The sequence below is a fragment of the Vitis riparia genome, chromosome 11 (assembly GCF_004353265.1).
Source record: "Vitis riparia cultivar Riparia Gloire de Montpellier isolate 1030 chromosome 11, EGFV_Vit.rip_1.0, whole genome shotgun sequence".
NCBI classification, from domain to species: Eukaryota; Viridiplantae; Streptophyta; class Magnoliopsida; order Vitales; family Vitaceae; genus Vitis; species Vitis riparia.
Window position 1 is genome coordinate 7253949 of NC_048441.1, and position 15855 is coordinate 7269803.

The window sequence follows — 15855 nt, forward strand, 5'->3', positions numbered from 1 at the left end:
AGTTAACTTTCTTTAATGAAATGTTTAGTCAACTTCATAATTAGATTCTAAAAGAGCCAATAATTTTTTATGGGTCCTAGTGGTCCCTATTTAAGTTGATATTTTTTTGTTGGTACAAAGTTTTAAGGTTTTGTGAAGAATTAATAATTTATATGCATAAGAGCATTTTGGTAAAAACATGAGGTTGCATAGGATTTTATTTTATTTTTTTTCCTTGTTTATGGATTGGGCAAATTGATAAATTGGAGCTCATTAGAGCTAATTAATTAATTAAGACCCAATTAACTATATTAACCTAAGCCCAAGTTAGGTCAAAGTCACTTGAAACCATAAGTTTATATAAACCCTCTTAAAGGTTTTAGAGTTAGACATTCTAAACTGTTGTCTTTCAAAGAGCCTTCATCCCTCTCTCTCTTTCAAGAAAGTTGTGTAGCCACTCTACAAAGGTGTCAATACTCAAAACACAAGTGATCGAGTGGAAGGTCACCAAGTGATTAAGACTTTCTTCTATGAGTGGAACTTGATCTAAACACATCTAGATTAAATGTAAAGTTTTTGAGCCCGATATCTTTGTTATTCATTTTAGATCTAGTGTCCATAAATTGTTGATCTATGATCTCAACCACATAAATATTTATTGTTTTGAGTCTAATGAACCCTCATGGTTTTAAAACGCATTTACATGATTAAGAAGACCCCATACATATATAATGTCATGAACTTCTTCCCTTATATAATTAATATGGGATATCACAATTGTGGCCTTCATTCCTTCCTTCTTGCCTTCTATTGCCATAATTCGCCCCTCCATGTGGTAGCTAAAAAATAGCCCAAGCAAATAGTTTTTACCATCTTTATATTCTCTTTGCAATTAGTAAAATTAGGTCAAGACTTTCTTTGAATCATGGAAAGTACTTAAAAAATGGAAAAAGAAATAAAAATAAATCTAAAATCTCTTAAGTGATGTACTCTGCAAAATATGAAATAAAAAAAATTATTCAAAAACTTATATATCCTCAAAGTCTTTGACTTTTGTTTAATAAAAAAGGGAGGGAGATAATTTGAATAAATATGTGAGAATTTTTTAAATTTTTTCAACTTTTTATTATTTTTTTCCATTTATCAGTTTTATGATGTTTTTATCTTATAATTCTCCATTCATCTTTCAAGGTTGGGTACAAACATGCATATATAACCCTTTGAGACAGCCTCACTTTTACATGCTGTAATTGTCCATGCAACCAACTTTCCAGTGTGTTGTACAGAGAAAACAAGAAAAGCAAAACCGAAAATCTTTTCCATCCTATGTCGGTGATGTGCATTCAGATTCTGATTTGCTTAATCTAAAAGTCAATAATACTACCACATCTTCAAACATTAGAAAAAGTGGGGAAAAAAGATAAAAGGTGAAATTGTTGACCACTCTGTTTCACACCCTTTCAAATTCTTATTGACTACTCAAAAGTCCATTTACCATTGAATTTTCGTGCCATTCCATTTGCCCAGAAGCCTAACACACCTTCTTCATATAGACCATATGCTACGTGCTAACCATCAATCATTAACTTCAATTTCCATTCTCCATACCATGCGTAACTGCCAAAAAGGAATTAAACTATAACAAACAGAGGAATGCCTCATCTTATTAATCGAAGTTCATGTAATTAATAAATATTTATAATCAAAATACTATAAATAAAAATAAAATAAAATAAAATAAAAAGTGAGACAGAGCCTGGCAGTTAACGATACCGCTAATCTAATCATCCCCCGGTCCCACTGTTTTTTTTTTTTTTTTTTTTTGCCTCTTTTTTTTGTTTTTAACCATCTTTCTTTACCCTCTCCAACCGTCGACGACCCTGGCCAACTAGTTGGGCATATTTACATTCCTACCCATCAGAGATGAGGTGATACCAACAGAAATCACGTGTCACGACCCACCAACCACCACCGTTATTTTACTTGGCAGCCAATCTCCATAGCCCCGGCTATCTGAATCAGAGTCGAAGAATTCAAGCCGAACAAGCATCGTAGACTCATCACAAGCGGCATCAGTGGAGGACATGGATGCCTTTAGCTGGTGGAACCCAGGCACTAAAACCTTCTCTGCCCACTCTTCTAACCCGCTTCTGCCTAACCATACTCCCCCTAGGATCTTCTCCAGCGCTTCATCTTCTACTTGGATTGAAAGCTTGTCACCCATGACAGAGGAAAATTTTCTGGCAATGCAGCTTCTGACTTGGTGTCGAATTGGGTTAAAGTCTACAGGCTTGAAGGTAATGACATTGTCTACTGAATTGAGCAACTCCCTTGATGCTGAAGTTGCAGGCAGACACCTGTTTTCAGGGCCCTGCTCATCTTCGTGATCAATGGTGAGGTCACTTGAATTGCGAGATCCATCTGCCCTATCATCTTCAGTGTCAGCTGCCTCATTAAGGTCAAATGACAGAGCAGAACCATTTTCCTTCCTAGGCTTGGTGGACCGGTCTTCATCATGCAGCCAATTGGCTCGCCGCTTAGCCGACTTCTCACTAACAGATAGTTTTAACTGCCAACCACCACCTGCGATAGAAGCAAGCTTCTCCTCGTTCAGTGAAGTGCTGTTGGACAAGCTTTTGCGATTATCAACCAACCAATTTCCAGTGAGGATGAAGATGACATTCCCAAGACTTACCTCACGGCCATGGGAATCAACAAGTCGCCCTCTCTCCATGGCCCGTTTTATGCTCCCTTGAACAAGCATATCTGCTTCATCAATGTCCTCAAGCATAATTACTGAGAAGTGGTTTCTCCTAACTGCTTCTGCAATGCGATCCACTGCTGTTTTACCACGGAAATTCATATCCAATTCCCCATCATCACGCCTAGAACCAAGACATATCATAATTGGATTGACCCCACATACCAGCTCTGAAAGAGCAGCTGCCATCTTCTTCTTGCCAATCCTGTCGGGACCCGTGAACAATAGCCATATGTCACCCTTTGACCCAGCACTTCGCCGTTTTCCATTGCCCATTTTGCATTGGGTCACAGTTGTAGCCACAGTACGTGCTGCATCCTGCTGCCATGAGACCTTCTCTGCCAGACCCTTGAGAAGCTTTTTGACTGAGTCGGCATCCAATGGGCTAAGTTTGTCATTTTGCAATCCATGGAACTTGTTCAGTGATTCAGAAGAAATGCACTGGAAAAAGTCTTTGACATGCTCTTTATGGATTTTCTCTGTGGTGGTTTCATTGATCTTTGTTCGCCCAAGAACAAGGTCAGTCCGTACAGGGCTTCCAGGTGGTGTAACTGCCTGTTCACATGGTTGGTTGGCCACAAGATTTGAGTTCAACTGCAGAGTTTCTCCAAGGTTTCTGGTTGGTTGTAACTTGGGCTGGAAGGCTTGCCGCCCAAGCAGAGTCGCATTGTACAAGCCCGTCATCGAGAGAGCTGTTGGAGTGATTCTCTCAGAGTTGAGGTTGTGCTGATGAAAATTAGGATGTAGATGCAAGCATGTGTCATTCCATTTCTTTAGTAAATCTTGAGGCTTCTGCTTCCAGATCAGTTCTTGATCCTTGGTCTGTAAACACATAAATGGTAACAAAAATGTGATTCAATAATTCAATGTGATATGGTCTTCCAAACTTGTAGGACACAGTTAAAACATACCTGTGACTGATCTGTTGTTTTAACATCACCGTCCAGAGCTTTAGCATTCTTCAACCACTGTGGGAGTGATGACCGAGACACTTCTGATTTCACTTCAGATGATGATTTCTCGAACTCCTGGCCTTCAAGCTTTCCTAGCTCTTGTTCATAATTCTCCATGCACTGTGGGCAGCAGCTCATTTTCTGAGCAGGATCCATGTTCTCAGAGACACGCCTTGGTAGAGCAGTTATTGCAGTTGGAAAGTTCTTCATCGGTGTCAGAGACTCGACAGAGCTGCTAAGAATCCCATTTGTCCCAAATCTAGAAAATAAGACATGAATAACAGTGAAGGGATGATCAAAAATAAGAACCATGTCTTCAAAGCTCAAGCATGATTTTCAAGATGCTTGAAATGAATCCACACACCAAGGTGTCTATTTAGAGAGGGAAGAACTTAACAAGAGGACCAACCAAAAGACATGATCCAAGGCAGTGTCAATTTGAAGTAAAAACTAAAATGCTTGCATAAAGTCAAAAAAATGGAAATTTTTGGATCTACTCAATGTGAAATTTGACAACCTTTGTCTACCTAAACCTCTATATCAAGAAAGTTTCTAAGCAGCAAAATCCAAAATTTTTAACTAAAATCCTGCCCAAAACATAATCTCAAAAAAGGCTGAAACTATAGATCGAATCCAACACAGAGAAACCAGATTGACATCATCAAATATGGAATATGTAATTGTTCGAGTAGTGTATCTGAAAAAACAAATTATCCAAACCAATGAACTCAGAAAACTAACTTACAGGCATATGTTTTATTGTTCTCTTAAAGTAGATTTAACTACTTGAATCATGGAAAATAGAAGCAATAAGGTCTGTCTGATTGAAGGTAGAACATGAAACCAACCTCGAAAAAAGCCCTGGAACAGGGGTTCTAGCAGCAATTGGCACTGCCTGCAGATCCCAATCATTTTCCATGGAAGGGTGATAGACCTGGCACCTCAAATAAGTCTCACAAGTAGCAGTCCCAATCAACCAAAGCCGGCCAGTGCTACCCTCTCCGAACGTCGCCAGTAACTTCCCCATCTCTGCCACAGCAGCGCGCCCTGCCTCTGAAACAACCTGCTGCCCAACTGTACCAGAGCCGGCAACTCCTAAATTCACCGGCTGCTCGACAAGCCATTTCAGGTCCCCTAAATCAAGAATAATGCTTCCACCTCCGATTCGGGCTTCCACCAATCTACCCAATTCCTTTAGCTTGGTGGGTATTTGAGTTCTATCGGAATTATTAAGAGAGAGCTCCCTGTGAAGAGAAATCACCTCGACATTCTTCAGTGGTCCATCTCCGAAATCCCTCTTCTCAATTCTCCTAAGTAGCTCCTTCATCACGGCCTCCGGCTCTGATTCGCCCACCAGCACCGGATTTCTTTTCTTAGTTCTCAACAAAATATCAACAACGCGCTTCACTTCCTCGGCCCTCTGGTGGCCGGACTGGTTGGCAGCCGCAGCGGTGGCGGCGTTGCCTTGTTGCTGCAACCGCGGATTCAAATACAAATTGCGGGTTGGGGTGGGGGTGGGGGTGGAGGTGGGGGCACCGGGTCCTCGGAAGCCACCCAATCCAATTGGGGAAGGAGAAACATTGGGTGTGGGTGGGGAATTCATGGACTGCTCAATGGTGGCCTTGACAGCAGGGCTGGAGAAGCTAGCCTCGCGCATGACCCTGCTAACGCTGGGGTCATCGAGTATGGAGATGATGAGTTGTTGAAGCTCGACCTTGACAGCGAGAAGAGGTTGCTGCTGCTGCTCAGGGCAGCCGCGGCGCTGGTGCGCTTGGGCGCGCTTAAGGGCGGCCATGAGAGCATTGGAGATGGGGGGTTCAAGGCCTGGGGAGATGTTTTGGGCGGTTGGGAGGCGCTCAAGTGCGACGCTGAAGCAGAGCTCAAGAGCTCTGCACTGGAGTGGGTGGGAAGAATTGGGGTGTGATCGGATGCAAGCCTGGCGGAGAAAGCCGGAGGGGGAGCCCAGAAGGGTTGCTGCCACGTGAAGCGGCGTAGTTTGCCCGTGATTCCGACGACCCGCCTCCGCAATCGAGTGGTTCAACACGCTAGCCGCCTCCGGCGTCAGGGTCTGTTGGATCGTGCTGAGACCTGCTCTCATTTCTCTCCCTCTATCGCTTCAATTTTTTCCCCCTTCTTTTAATTCCACAACAAGCAATCTGATCCTTTGAATTGCACCGATATCTGATGAACTAAATTGGGGGCTTGGAAGAAGGGAGGCTGCTATCAATAATGCATGTGTTCTAATTCTATCTACTCTTTCACCTCCGATGGATGGATTTCCAGTCAAGGGTTTCTACAAAGATGAATTCCAAATTTCTCGCCTTCCAGGAAAAATGAATCACAAGGGGAAAACCATAAAAGCCTTTACACAAGAGAGAAGAAAAAGGAAAAAAGAAAAACCGGAAAATTAATAAAAGGAGTAGCTAAGCTTGAGTTACATAAGAGAGGGATCTTTGTCTGCGTGTGACTCAAAAAGCAGTTCGAGAATTCAACCTCGAAAGGGAAAGATCAGATCCCCTCCTTCACAAAAACCCTCCTCATTTCTCTCTCTCTCTTCTTTCTCTCTTATCAACACCTCTCCTATCGGATTCAAGCTCAAAAATATCCTAAACAAAAACACCGAGGTAAAAAAAAAGCTCGACTTTTTCAAATATTACGGAGCCTGCATAAAACCCCAAGTCAAGTAAATTAGTTTGGGTGCAGAGAAAAAGGCGTGGAAAATGTTTTGTTTTATAGTAGAGAGAGAAAGAGAAAGTGAAAGAGAATTTCTGGAAAATAGGAAGGTGGAAGTACTATCAGTTGCAAGGATTTCTGGAAAATGCTTTCTGCGCAGAGCAATCTGCTCTCCTTTTGGTGTCATCTTTTCTTTCTTTTATTTCATTTAGAAAATAAAAATTCAATTGTCTGAATACGCTGGGATAACGAAGAGAGAGAGAGAGAGAAAAAGAGGCTTTTTAGCTTTGAGAGAAAGGGAAGAGAGAGATTCATGAGTAGATTACTTTTTATCACTTTCTTTTTCCATCCTTCTCTCTCTAAATATGACTGTAGCTTGACTGCCTAGTTTCTCTCTCAACTAATGCTTCCCATCACGCCCAACTGATCCGCGTGCCCACACGCTCCATGATAACCAGGTCTTCCTCGCGCTGCTCTTTCAAATTGGACGCGTGACGTGTGAGCTCCGTCGGCCGCGCGTGGGGTTTGCACCCGAACTCTCTCCTGTTCGGCCTTTCAACCAATTTTCTGCTTTCCACACGCAACCGCTGCAAAGGCATCGCACGGCTTTCACCTTTTCATACTTACTCTCTCTTTTCAGTTCCCCCTCTCTCTCCTATTCACTTTCTCTCTCTAAATTTTCTCCATCAGCCACTTAACCTACCAAAAAAATTTTCAATTTATTGAATTCACCGCTCTTACCCAACTTTTTTCTATTTTTGCTTTTTCTTAATTAATTTATCTTTTCATTTTCAAAGAAATCGCCACTCGCTTCCTCCCTAACTACCAAAGTCTTCTACAGGAAGAATAATAATTTATTAAAAAAAAAAAATCATTTATGAGAATCATATCATTAAAAAATTATTTCCTCAAAGAATTTTGCGTCAAAATTTTGATAATTCTAGAAAGGAAACTTAGTCCAAAATTAATGAAGAAGAAGATGGTTAATATGAGAAAGAAATGGACTCATGTTTAATCAAGAGAAGAATAGTCAAAAGAGAATATAAATGAGGTGGTTTTATGAGTGGAAAGGGTGGCAAAAAAAAAGACTTGTTTTAAACTTTTCCCATGGTGGATGGGCATTTGGACGCTCTTGAAGCTTGGGGCCCTGTGCCCCAACCACAGCCAACTTACTTTGGCCAAATTATAAAAAGGACCATCATCATCTTTTTGAACTTTTTTATCAAAAAAAAAAAAAAAGAAAAAAAAAAGAAAAAATTATTAGTTTAATGTTAAGAATTGGGTTCCTTGACAGGAGCGGTAAATCCTATTATTCATGCCATTGCTTAAAATGATTTTAACGCTATTAGTGTGTATATATATATATATATATGACATTTACTTTTGGTTGACTAATGATGCCTCCAACTTTTTGAATGTGAAAAGAAGGAAAAAAATACAATACCCCTTTTTTAAGAGTCTGACAAAATTATAAGAATCATCTCTTTCATTTGGAGTGGAACAATCATTTCAGAAGTTTTTACTTTTTTGTCTTAATTTTTATTTTCAATCAAAAGACCCTCACCCTCCCCTCTCATATTTTTCTACTCTTCAGATTAATTATAATAATTATTATTTTTAAGTCGTTAAATTAGTCTTTTTCCGTTGGTTACTGGGTTGATTCAAAGAAGAATAAAATGGGTACTTTAATTTTTTATTTTATTTTTATTCCAGAAGTTGGACGACTAACGGAAGAAGCCTAGACTTTGGATAATCATGAAGCTCACCTAAAATTTGGATTTGACAGCTTTAGTTGGAGGCTGTATGGAATATAATCTGGGGAATGTTTAAAATGCGGGAATATGAGAAAGCCTTTTTGTATTTCTCATTCATTATTATTAGATCGGCATGTTTGGAACATTATAATAGACAAGGAGAATGAAAAATCAATGCTATTTTTCATTTATTTGTGTGTTTGGATTATAATTAAAAATAAAATATTTATTTTCATAAAATCCAAAACTCATTTTTTGTGATCCATGTTTATTTTTATCCCCATCTTTCTTATACAAAAATCCAACATCCTATTCCAATCTTCTCATATTTATGTAAATTAACTCTTATTTTCGTATTTGTCTCATCTTATTTAATTCTTAAATTTTGTTTTAATTTAAATATTTTATAAATAAATATTATAAACTCTATAACTTATTTTTTTTATTAAAAATTAGAGCCTTTCATTTTTAAAAACAAAAAATTGTTTTTAAAAGTTTCTAATATTGTTTAACTATTATGAGTTGTTTTTTGTTTTTACTAATTTTTAAAAATAAAAGAAAAAAATTTATCGTTTTATCATGTTTTCTTAAATTTGTTTTTAAAATTTATTTTTAAGTTCAAAAATAAAAAACCGTTATTACAAATAATTTTCAAAAAACATAATCAAACAAACTCTTAACTTTTTATTATTTTATGTGTTAAAAGTAAAAATATAAAAATTTTAAATTTAATTATTTTTATTTTAATTATAGGAATGGATAAGGGACACTTGATTCGTTTATTTTTATTTTGAACTCGTCCCATCGGAGATTACGATGCGATGTTCTATTTTTCTTTTTTACCTTCACCATCTTTCCTATTCCCTTTGTGGAATTGAAAAGGGGTATGACGTTTTCATACAACTTTAGCTTTTTTATGATTCAAGAAAAAAAAGAGTTGCAACCCAGCTTCAAAGAATGCATTATTTGAATATTAATAATAGAAGTGGGAAGGAACATAATTAGGTGTTGTCATATTTGAAAGATAAGAAAAGTCTCGTAGGTCATGACAAAATATCAAAATCTGGCATTTAATTGGGTGGTTCAACTTGGTTTAATACACTATTATTGTGTTGGCAGTCCATCTCTCAGATGACAGTTTGTCCTAACTCACTATTCTCAATTTGACAAATCTTCTCTTCCATTACAATAAAGAAAAAAAAAAAAAAAGTAAAATACCTCAAGTTTTCTATTTCAGATTCCTTATACTGCAAATCTTTATTGCACTTATTAATCCCTTGTCATATTTATACACGCTTCATTTGAATTTGAAACTTTGAAGTAAAAAAATATTCCCTTTTTTAAATTCAATAAGAGTTTTAGTATTTTATTTTTTTTTTATTAATTTTGTTGAAAGAATACATGACGACTTAACACAAAAATTAAAACAAATATTTTTTTTATAAAATTTTTTTATTTTAATTCATATAAAAAATTCTTTCAAGTTTGTAAAAGAATTTATTTTAGGTTTGATTTTCGATTGAATGCAAAAATAAAAATGCATTTTGAATGGGGATAAGATCATATTTGATTTTAGAAATTGTTTTGTGATGTTTGTTTATTTGAAATCCTTTTCTCAGTCCTGATCAACTTTAATGTAAGGAACAATAAAAAATAAAACTAACAAAAATTCTTTTTTATTTTAAATAATAAAAAATGATTCTGAAAAACGGTATTCAAACACACCTAAATAATCCTCGGTTTAGAGGACACCTTGCACCAAATTCCTCTGAGTCGTGATCGAGACAATCGATCCAACTTTAGGGACAAAGAAAAAAAAAAGGGGGTAAAAGGTGGATAACAATAAAATTGAAGATATTTAAGAAAAAAACAAAGAGAAAAAAAGGAGGTAACTTTTTGGGATTCCAAACTTTACATTTTGTTGACGACTTTATGTGAAGGTGTTGAGAAACAAAAATCATCATCATATTCCCTTTTGGTAACGCACGCTCTCACTTGCCTTTTACGCGTTTTTCGAGTTCCTACAACTACTACTTTTTACTCTCTGTCTCTTTTCTCTCTCTCTCTCTCTCTCTCTCTCGCCCCCCTGCTCCTCGCGCGTTCCTCCACCCTTCTTCCCAATTTCCCAATTTCTCGCCCTCCCCCCCACCCCCCATGTGCGATATTTTCCATATTATCGTCTCGGCTGACGCGTGATACTTAGTCCTTTCCTTTTCCGGCGACCAAGAAGAAAAAGCAAAATTTTAAAAGAAGAGAGAGAAAGAGACTTCAACTTTCTGCATTTATTACCGTTCACGTATCTTTGCATCTCATGCCTTTATTTCCACTCTAAATGACTCTAATGCCCCCGTCTCCTCTTCAAATTCGCCATTTCGACACCAAACCACCAGTGTTTGACACGTGGCGTATGCATTCAATACCTTTTGCCTCTTTTCCGCTATGCCCTTTACGGGTTGAGCCGAAAGGTGCCTGCTTTTATTAATATTTCATCTTTTTCAGCTTACTTACGCCTACACAATGGCAACTTATCTCAATTAATTAATTATTTGACTCAAATATTTTTTAATTACTTTTTATTAGATTTATACACACATTATCATATCAATTTATTACAATCATATGATTATAAATAGATCAAAGAAAATAAAAATCACAAAAATAAAAATATCTTTTATTTGAAAATTAATTTCTTTGTTTTTTTTTTTTTAATTTTCTCATATTTTCTTATGAATATGGGAAAATGAATGTTTTGATATTTTTTTTCATCTACTTATTTTAGTTTCTATATTATCTAAAAATCATAAAATCATTTTTTCTTTTTCCGTTTATAACATATCTTAAAATTTTAGAATAAATAATATTTTTAAAATAGAAATATATTCTAAATGCACTAACAACTATTTTATTTAAGGATGATAACGGGGCAAGTTTGGGATAAGTCACCCCATCCCAATCCTGTTTTATTTATTTAAAACAATTTTCATCTACTTTCAATTAAAAATATTAAATATAATTGGCTTAGTTTAACTTTTAAAAAATATATATATATTTAAAATTTTTTAATTATATAAATACATTTTATAAATAATTAAATTATTATATTTTTATAAAAGTATTTTATTAATATTATTATTATTTATGTATTAAAAATAAAAAATAAAAATTAAATTAATTTTATATATAAATGGGGGGGGGGGGGAGGCAAGAGAATATTCGAACGTGTCTTGAACCCGCTCCGCTTCGGGTTTTAAATTTCAAATCCTTTCTATTTGGTGTAGGTGGGCAAAAAAAACCGCTCCCCCATCCCTAATTTTATTGACAACAGTGTTTAAAAAAAGCCATAAGAAAAAAAAAAAAAAAATAGACAGCCTTTTTGCCATGTGTCCAAGTATGTGACATTTGTTTGAAGAGATAGGTAATCAACTTTGGAAGGTGGGCTTAAAGTCAAATAACATAAATACATGAAATTGAGATGAGAGATACACATGGAGATGTGGCTTTCACATTGAATGAGAAGGAGTGGATGAAACAGAAAGCTGGCCAAGGCTCAAAACCTCTCTAACACGACGATTCACGACCAGACAGGGGTCGTGATTCACGAGTTGATCAGTTGAGACTAGTTTATGACCTCTCACAATCCAAAATATTTTATCTCTAAGAAATCTCCAGATTTTCCTTCACTAATTAAGCTATTGTGTTTAATGCAACTACTAAATAATTCTACACCATCAAACATTAATGAACTTCATTTAATTTCAGAGGTAGCTTTCACTCGCCTTCTTTGTCTTTCCCTGGCGTGAGGAGCGTGCATGGAAGGACCCTTTCTCTTATTCATTCAATACGCTTGACTAGATGTTGGAACAGATTTCATTTTTGTTTTTTATTTTTAAGAACATGAAGAAGCTTGTAATTCATGAATACTAAAAGCTTGTAATTCAAGCTTTTAATGGCATAAGGTGCACAAGAATACTTAAATATCAAATGAGATTTAGGGCACAATTAAGCGTTCAACAATTACACGAAGAGGAGGAGATGTCACACGGTAAAACGAAGAATTTATCAAGCACATTTAATTTGGTATAGTCGCAATTTTTGTACTTGAGTAACAAAAATACTAAAAAAAAAAAAAAGAAACGAACGAGAAAAGAAGAAAAAGGAGGAAGTTCAACATTTTGTACTTTGTCCATTCATATTTAAAATCCAATCGTTCACTCTCTCAAACTTGTTAAAGAATAGCATTTTGTCCTCAATTGAAAACTCTTCATAGAATTATAAAAGTGATTTTTTTTTTTTTTTTGTGATTCAAATTTAAATAGAACCAACTTTGAATTGACAATTTTAAAGTAAGATTTCTCAAACACTTTCGAAATATTTCAGCCACCAATTTTGACTTTTTGATATTAAATAAATGTTTGCACAATTATTCATAATTTTTGCATATAATTATATAGTGTGATAGCTTTGGATTTAAACAATGATTTTTTTTTTCTTTGCATTTCAGTATTATTTTTTCACTAAACAATATGCGCATGGACTTTTTTACAAATTTGAAAGGCAAAATATTGTTCTTTAATAAGTTGAATTTAGTTTGATAATTAATTCCATGATAATTTCTTTAATAGATGATATTTTCTTATGGAATAAATGCTAGCTTTGTTTAATAAGGCAATACTTAGCAATGTTTTTGTGAATGTTGATGGGTAAATCAAGAAAAACTTACGAGGTGAAGATGGGTGGGACATACTATACCAAATATGAACATATCGGAGAGAGAAATGACATACAAATAACAACTAAGAGGAACATAAAATATTTTTTGATGAAAGGGTTGCATACTCTTTAAAGCCAATAAATTTAAAAAAAAATAAAAAAAATAAAAAATAAAAAAGAAGAAGAAATCATGTATTTTGTGGTTACAAATTATATATGTCATAATTAATAATATTTGTACTTAGAGACTTGTAGTAAACTCCATGAGTGATGATTATAAGGTGATTATTACAAAACTAGACCACTTTAGAACAACTCTAAGACCTTTTATTGTTATTTTAGGATTTATTTTGTTTAATATTATATGAAGTCATTTGCCTTAATAAAGATGTCACTATGTTTTATATTTAGTTATATAGTTTTAATATTGTCAACTATTAATGAATAATAATGGACTATATACAGATATGTTGAACTTGATAAAAAAATACATGGAAACTAATGGATATCCAATAAAGCATCCATTACTCCCATAGTAGGAGAGAATATCCAAAATCATGTTATAAATTGGATTGAAATACTAGTTGGTTAATTTAGAAGAGTGTCTTTTTTCTTTCTTTCTAAAGTGTGCATATCTATATAATATATTGTACATTAGTAATTTCTAAATTATGTTTCTAAAAGTTCCAATCGTAAGGGGTGACACTTGCGAGTTAAAATTACAATTACCTTAGTCTGACTCAATAGACTTATAAGGAATATTCATTAATGAAAGCATTAATATGTAATTCAAGAACTCATTAATATCTCTCTCTTTTGTTTTTTTTTTTTTTGTGTGAAATTGCAATTTGTTTTAATTATAATTATAATTGACAAGTTTATTTGGAAAAAAACTTATTAGAAATACAAAGATCACATAAAGGTCTCATGCCACATGTCTTCACTTTAGATTATTGAGTAGTGACAATTAACTTATTGAAATATAAATTAAAGAGTTCAAAACATATAAATAAGTTAATTAATTATAGATATTTATTTTAGAAGTTAAAATATTATAATGTACAATTTATTTTGTTTGTAAACTTATAATTTATTGTAAATTTACAATTTTTGTAACTTTACAAATAAATTGTGATATTATAATAAGTGAAAACTCACCATAAACTTTGTAATGTTACAAAAGTTGACAAAATATCGTGATTTAACATTATGCCTATAAATGAGTGAAAGAGCATCATGACTTCCAACACTTTTCAATTGTTAGAAGATGGTTTTACTGTTTCTTCTTTTGTTTATTTCAAAATTCTTAATATCTAGCACTAAGCTGAAAGGACATGCATGTGAGCTTATAAACTATTTTGCACTTATGAACCCAAAGTGAGGCAACAATTTTTTTTTTATATTTGTTTCTTCTGAATTCATGCATCCACATGTGAAGTTCATTGGGTAAATTTCTTTTCCAAGGATTTCTTTCAAGTTTTTCCAATAATAGTATTAGAGTCTCTACATCTTATGCATGAATTTGATCTTTTATCTTGTTATGTTCAAGCATTTTTTGAGATGAGTTCATATTTGAGTATTTTACAATTTTTGTAGATTATTGTTATTTCATTACTTTCTATAATGATATTATATGTTTTATTCTAAAATGAGGTGTTAGAGAGATAGAGAAATCTTTAGAAGAATTTCTCTAAAAGCCTTCCATTGTTAGTAAATAATAACAAATTTTCAAAGTGAAATTGTTTTAAATTATTGTTGTGACTATTTTCTTCATGAAAATGATAAATGCCTCATAACTAGTGGGAGTGTAACCTAAATGATGCAACTACTCACAATACATATGATATATTTAAACGATGGGTTCACACGTTACCGATAAGATATGTCGATTGAAAATCGACATATCTTATTGTTGTGACTATTTACTTCATGAAGATATTAAATATCTCATAACTAGTGGGACTATAACCTAAATGATGACACTACTCACAATACATGTGATATATTTAAACAATAGGTTCACACCTCACCGATAAGATATATCTATTAAAATCAATGACAAACATATTTTTTTTGGAAGCTAAATTATAATAAAGATAATATAAATGTTATATGATTGATAAGATGTATTTGATGTATTCTAGTACTTGATAAATTCTAAGATGAATTATTAAGTTAGTGAGGGTAAATTGCTTGTTACCATTAGAAATACCTAAGATGCATATCCTTTTTATTAATGTGTGAAATTCATATTGTGGACTTGTTCTTATGTCTTCCTAAATGTTAAAATAATTGAAAATTATAGTCTAATTACAAAAATCTTAGATGAAAATCAACTTTAAGGTCCTAATTATTTTGATTAGAAGAGGAAATTGAGCATTATACTTATTACTAAAAAAATTGATACATGTTCTGAATGAGGATCTAATTAGGATAAAACTCTTAAAAGTATGACCTGATGTAATAATCAATAAATAAATTTCATTAATATTTACTTTATGACTTTAGTTTTCCATTCACTATCCTATTTATGAATTATGTAAAACATCCAGGTTTGGATTACTTACATCGTACATGACTTAAGCGCATTAGGAGTTGTACAAAAGATTTAAAACATCATGAGTTCCTTACAAGTTGATGAGAAGTTCACAGTTGGTTCATGGACTAAGATAGCCCATCTAAGGTTATAGTTAACTCTTAATTTGAGAGATGACTTTTTTTGTTATCAAGATGAGTTTCCTATGGTAAGTGCATTAGTGCACATGGTTACACATTGAACGAGATCTATGGTTAGTCATGACATTGGTTATTGGGTAGTCATGACTTCACACCAAGCTACTATGCTACTATGCTATATCTCAACTCACACCTTGGAGAACACCACAATATAATGGTGATTTAGAAAGAGGAAATTGTACTTTATTGAATATCCTATCCAAAACATATGAAACTCAAGGATTAGAAAAGTAATCCTAAAAGGTTGATAACTACCACCTTGTTAAATTGCAAACATTAGTTCATGGGA

At 34.1% G+C, this 15855-nt stretch overlaps 1 protein-coding gene across 1 annotated transcript; it reads right to left on the reverse strand.

Annotated features, from left to right (window-relative positions):
* Positions 1-1610: 1610 nt before the first annotated feature.
* LOC117924989 (protein SUPPRESSOR OF MAX2 1) lies at positions 1611-6621 on the reverse strand. Its single transcript, XM_034843756.1, has 3 exons — positions 4542-6621; positions 3652-3952; positions 1611-3562 (listed from the first exon to the last, which is right to left on the reverse strand). The coding sequence occupies exons 1-3, from the start codon at positions 5789-5791 to the stop codon at positions 1931-1933; spliced, it is 3183 nt and encodes a 1060-aa protein (XP_034699647.1). The 5' UTR covers positions 5792-6621; the 3' UTR covers positions 1611-1930.
* Positions 6622-15855: the final 9234 nt, after the last annotated feature.

Excerpts from the sequence above, each read along its gene's own strand:
- LOC117924989 (XM_034843756.1), bottom strand. The coding sequence starts at position 5,791 with ATGAGAGCAGGTCTCAGCACGATCCAACAGACCCTGACGCCGGAGGCG. Across the intron at positions 3,953-4,541 it reads GTTCCAGGGCTTTTTTCGAG|ATTTGGGACAAATGGGATTC; the intron begins GTTGGTTTCATG and ends CTTATTTTCTAG. Across the intron at positions 3,563-3,651 it reads AAACAACAGATCAGTCACAG|ACCAAGGATCAAGAACTGAT; the intron begins GTATGTTTTAAC and ends ATGTGTTTACAG.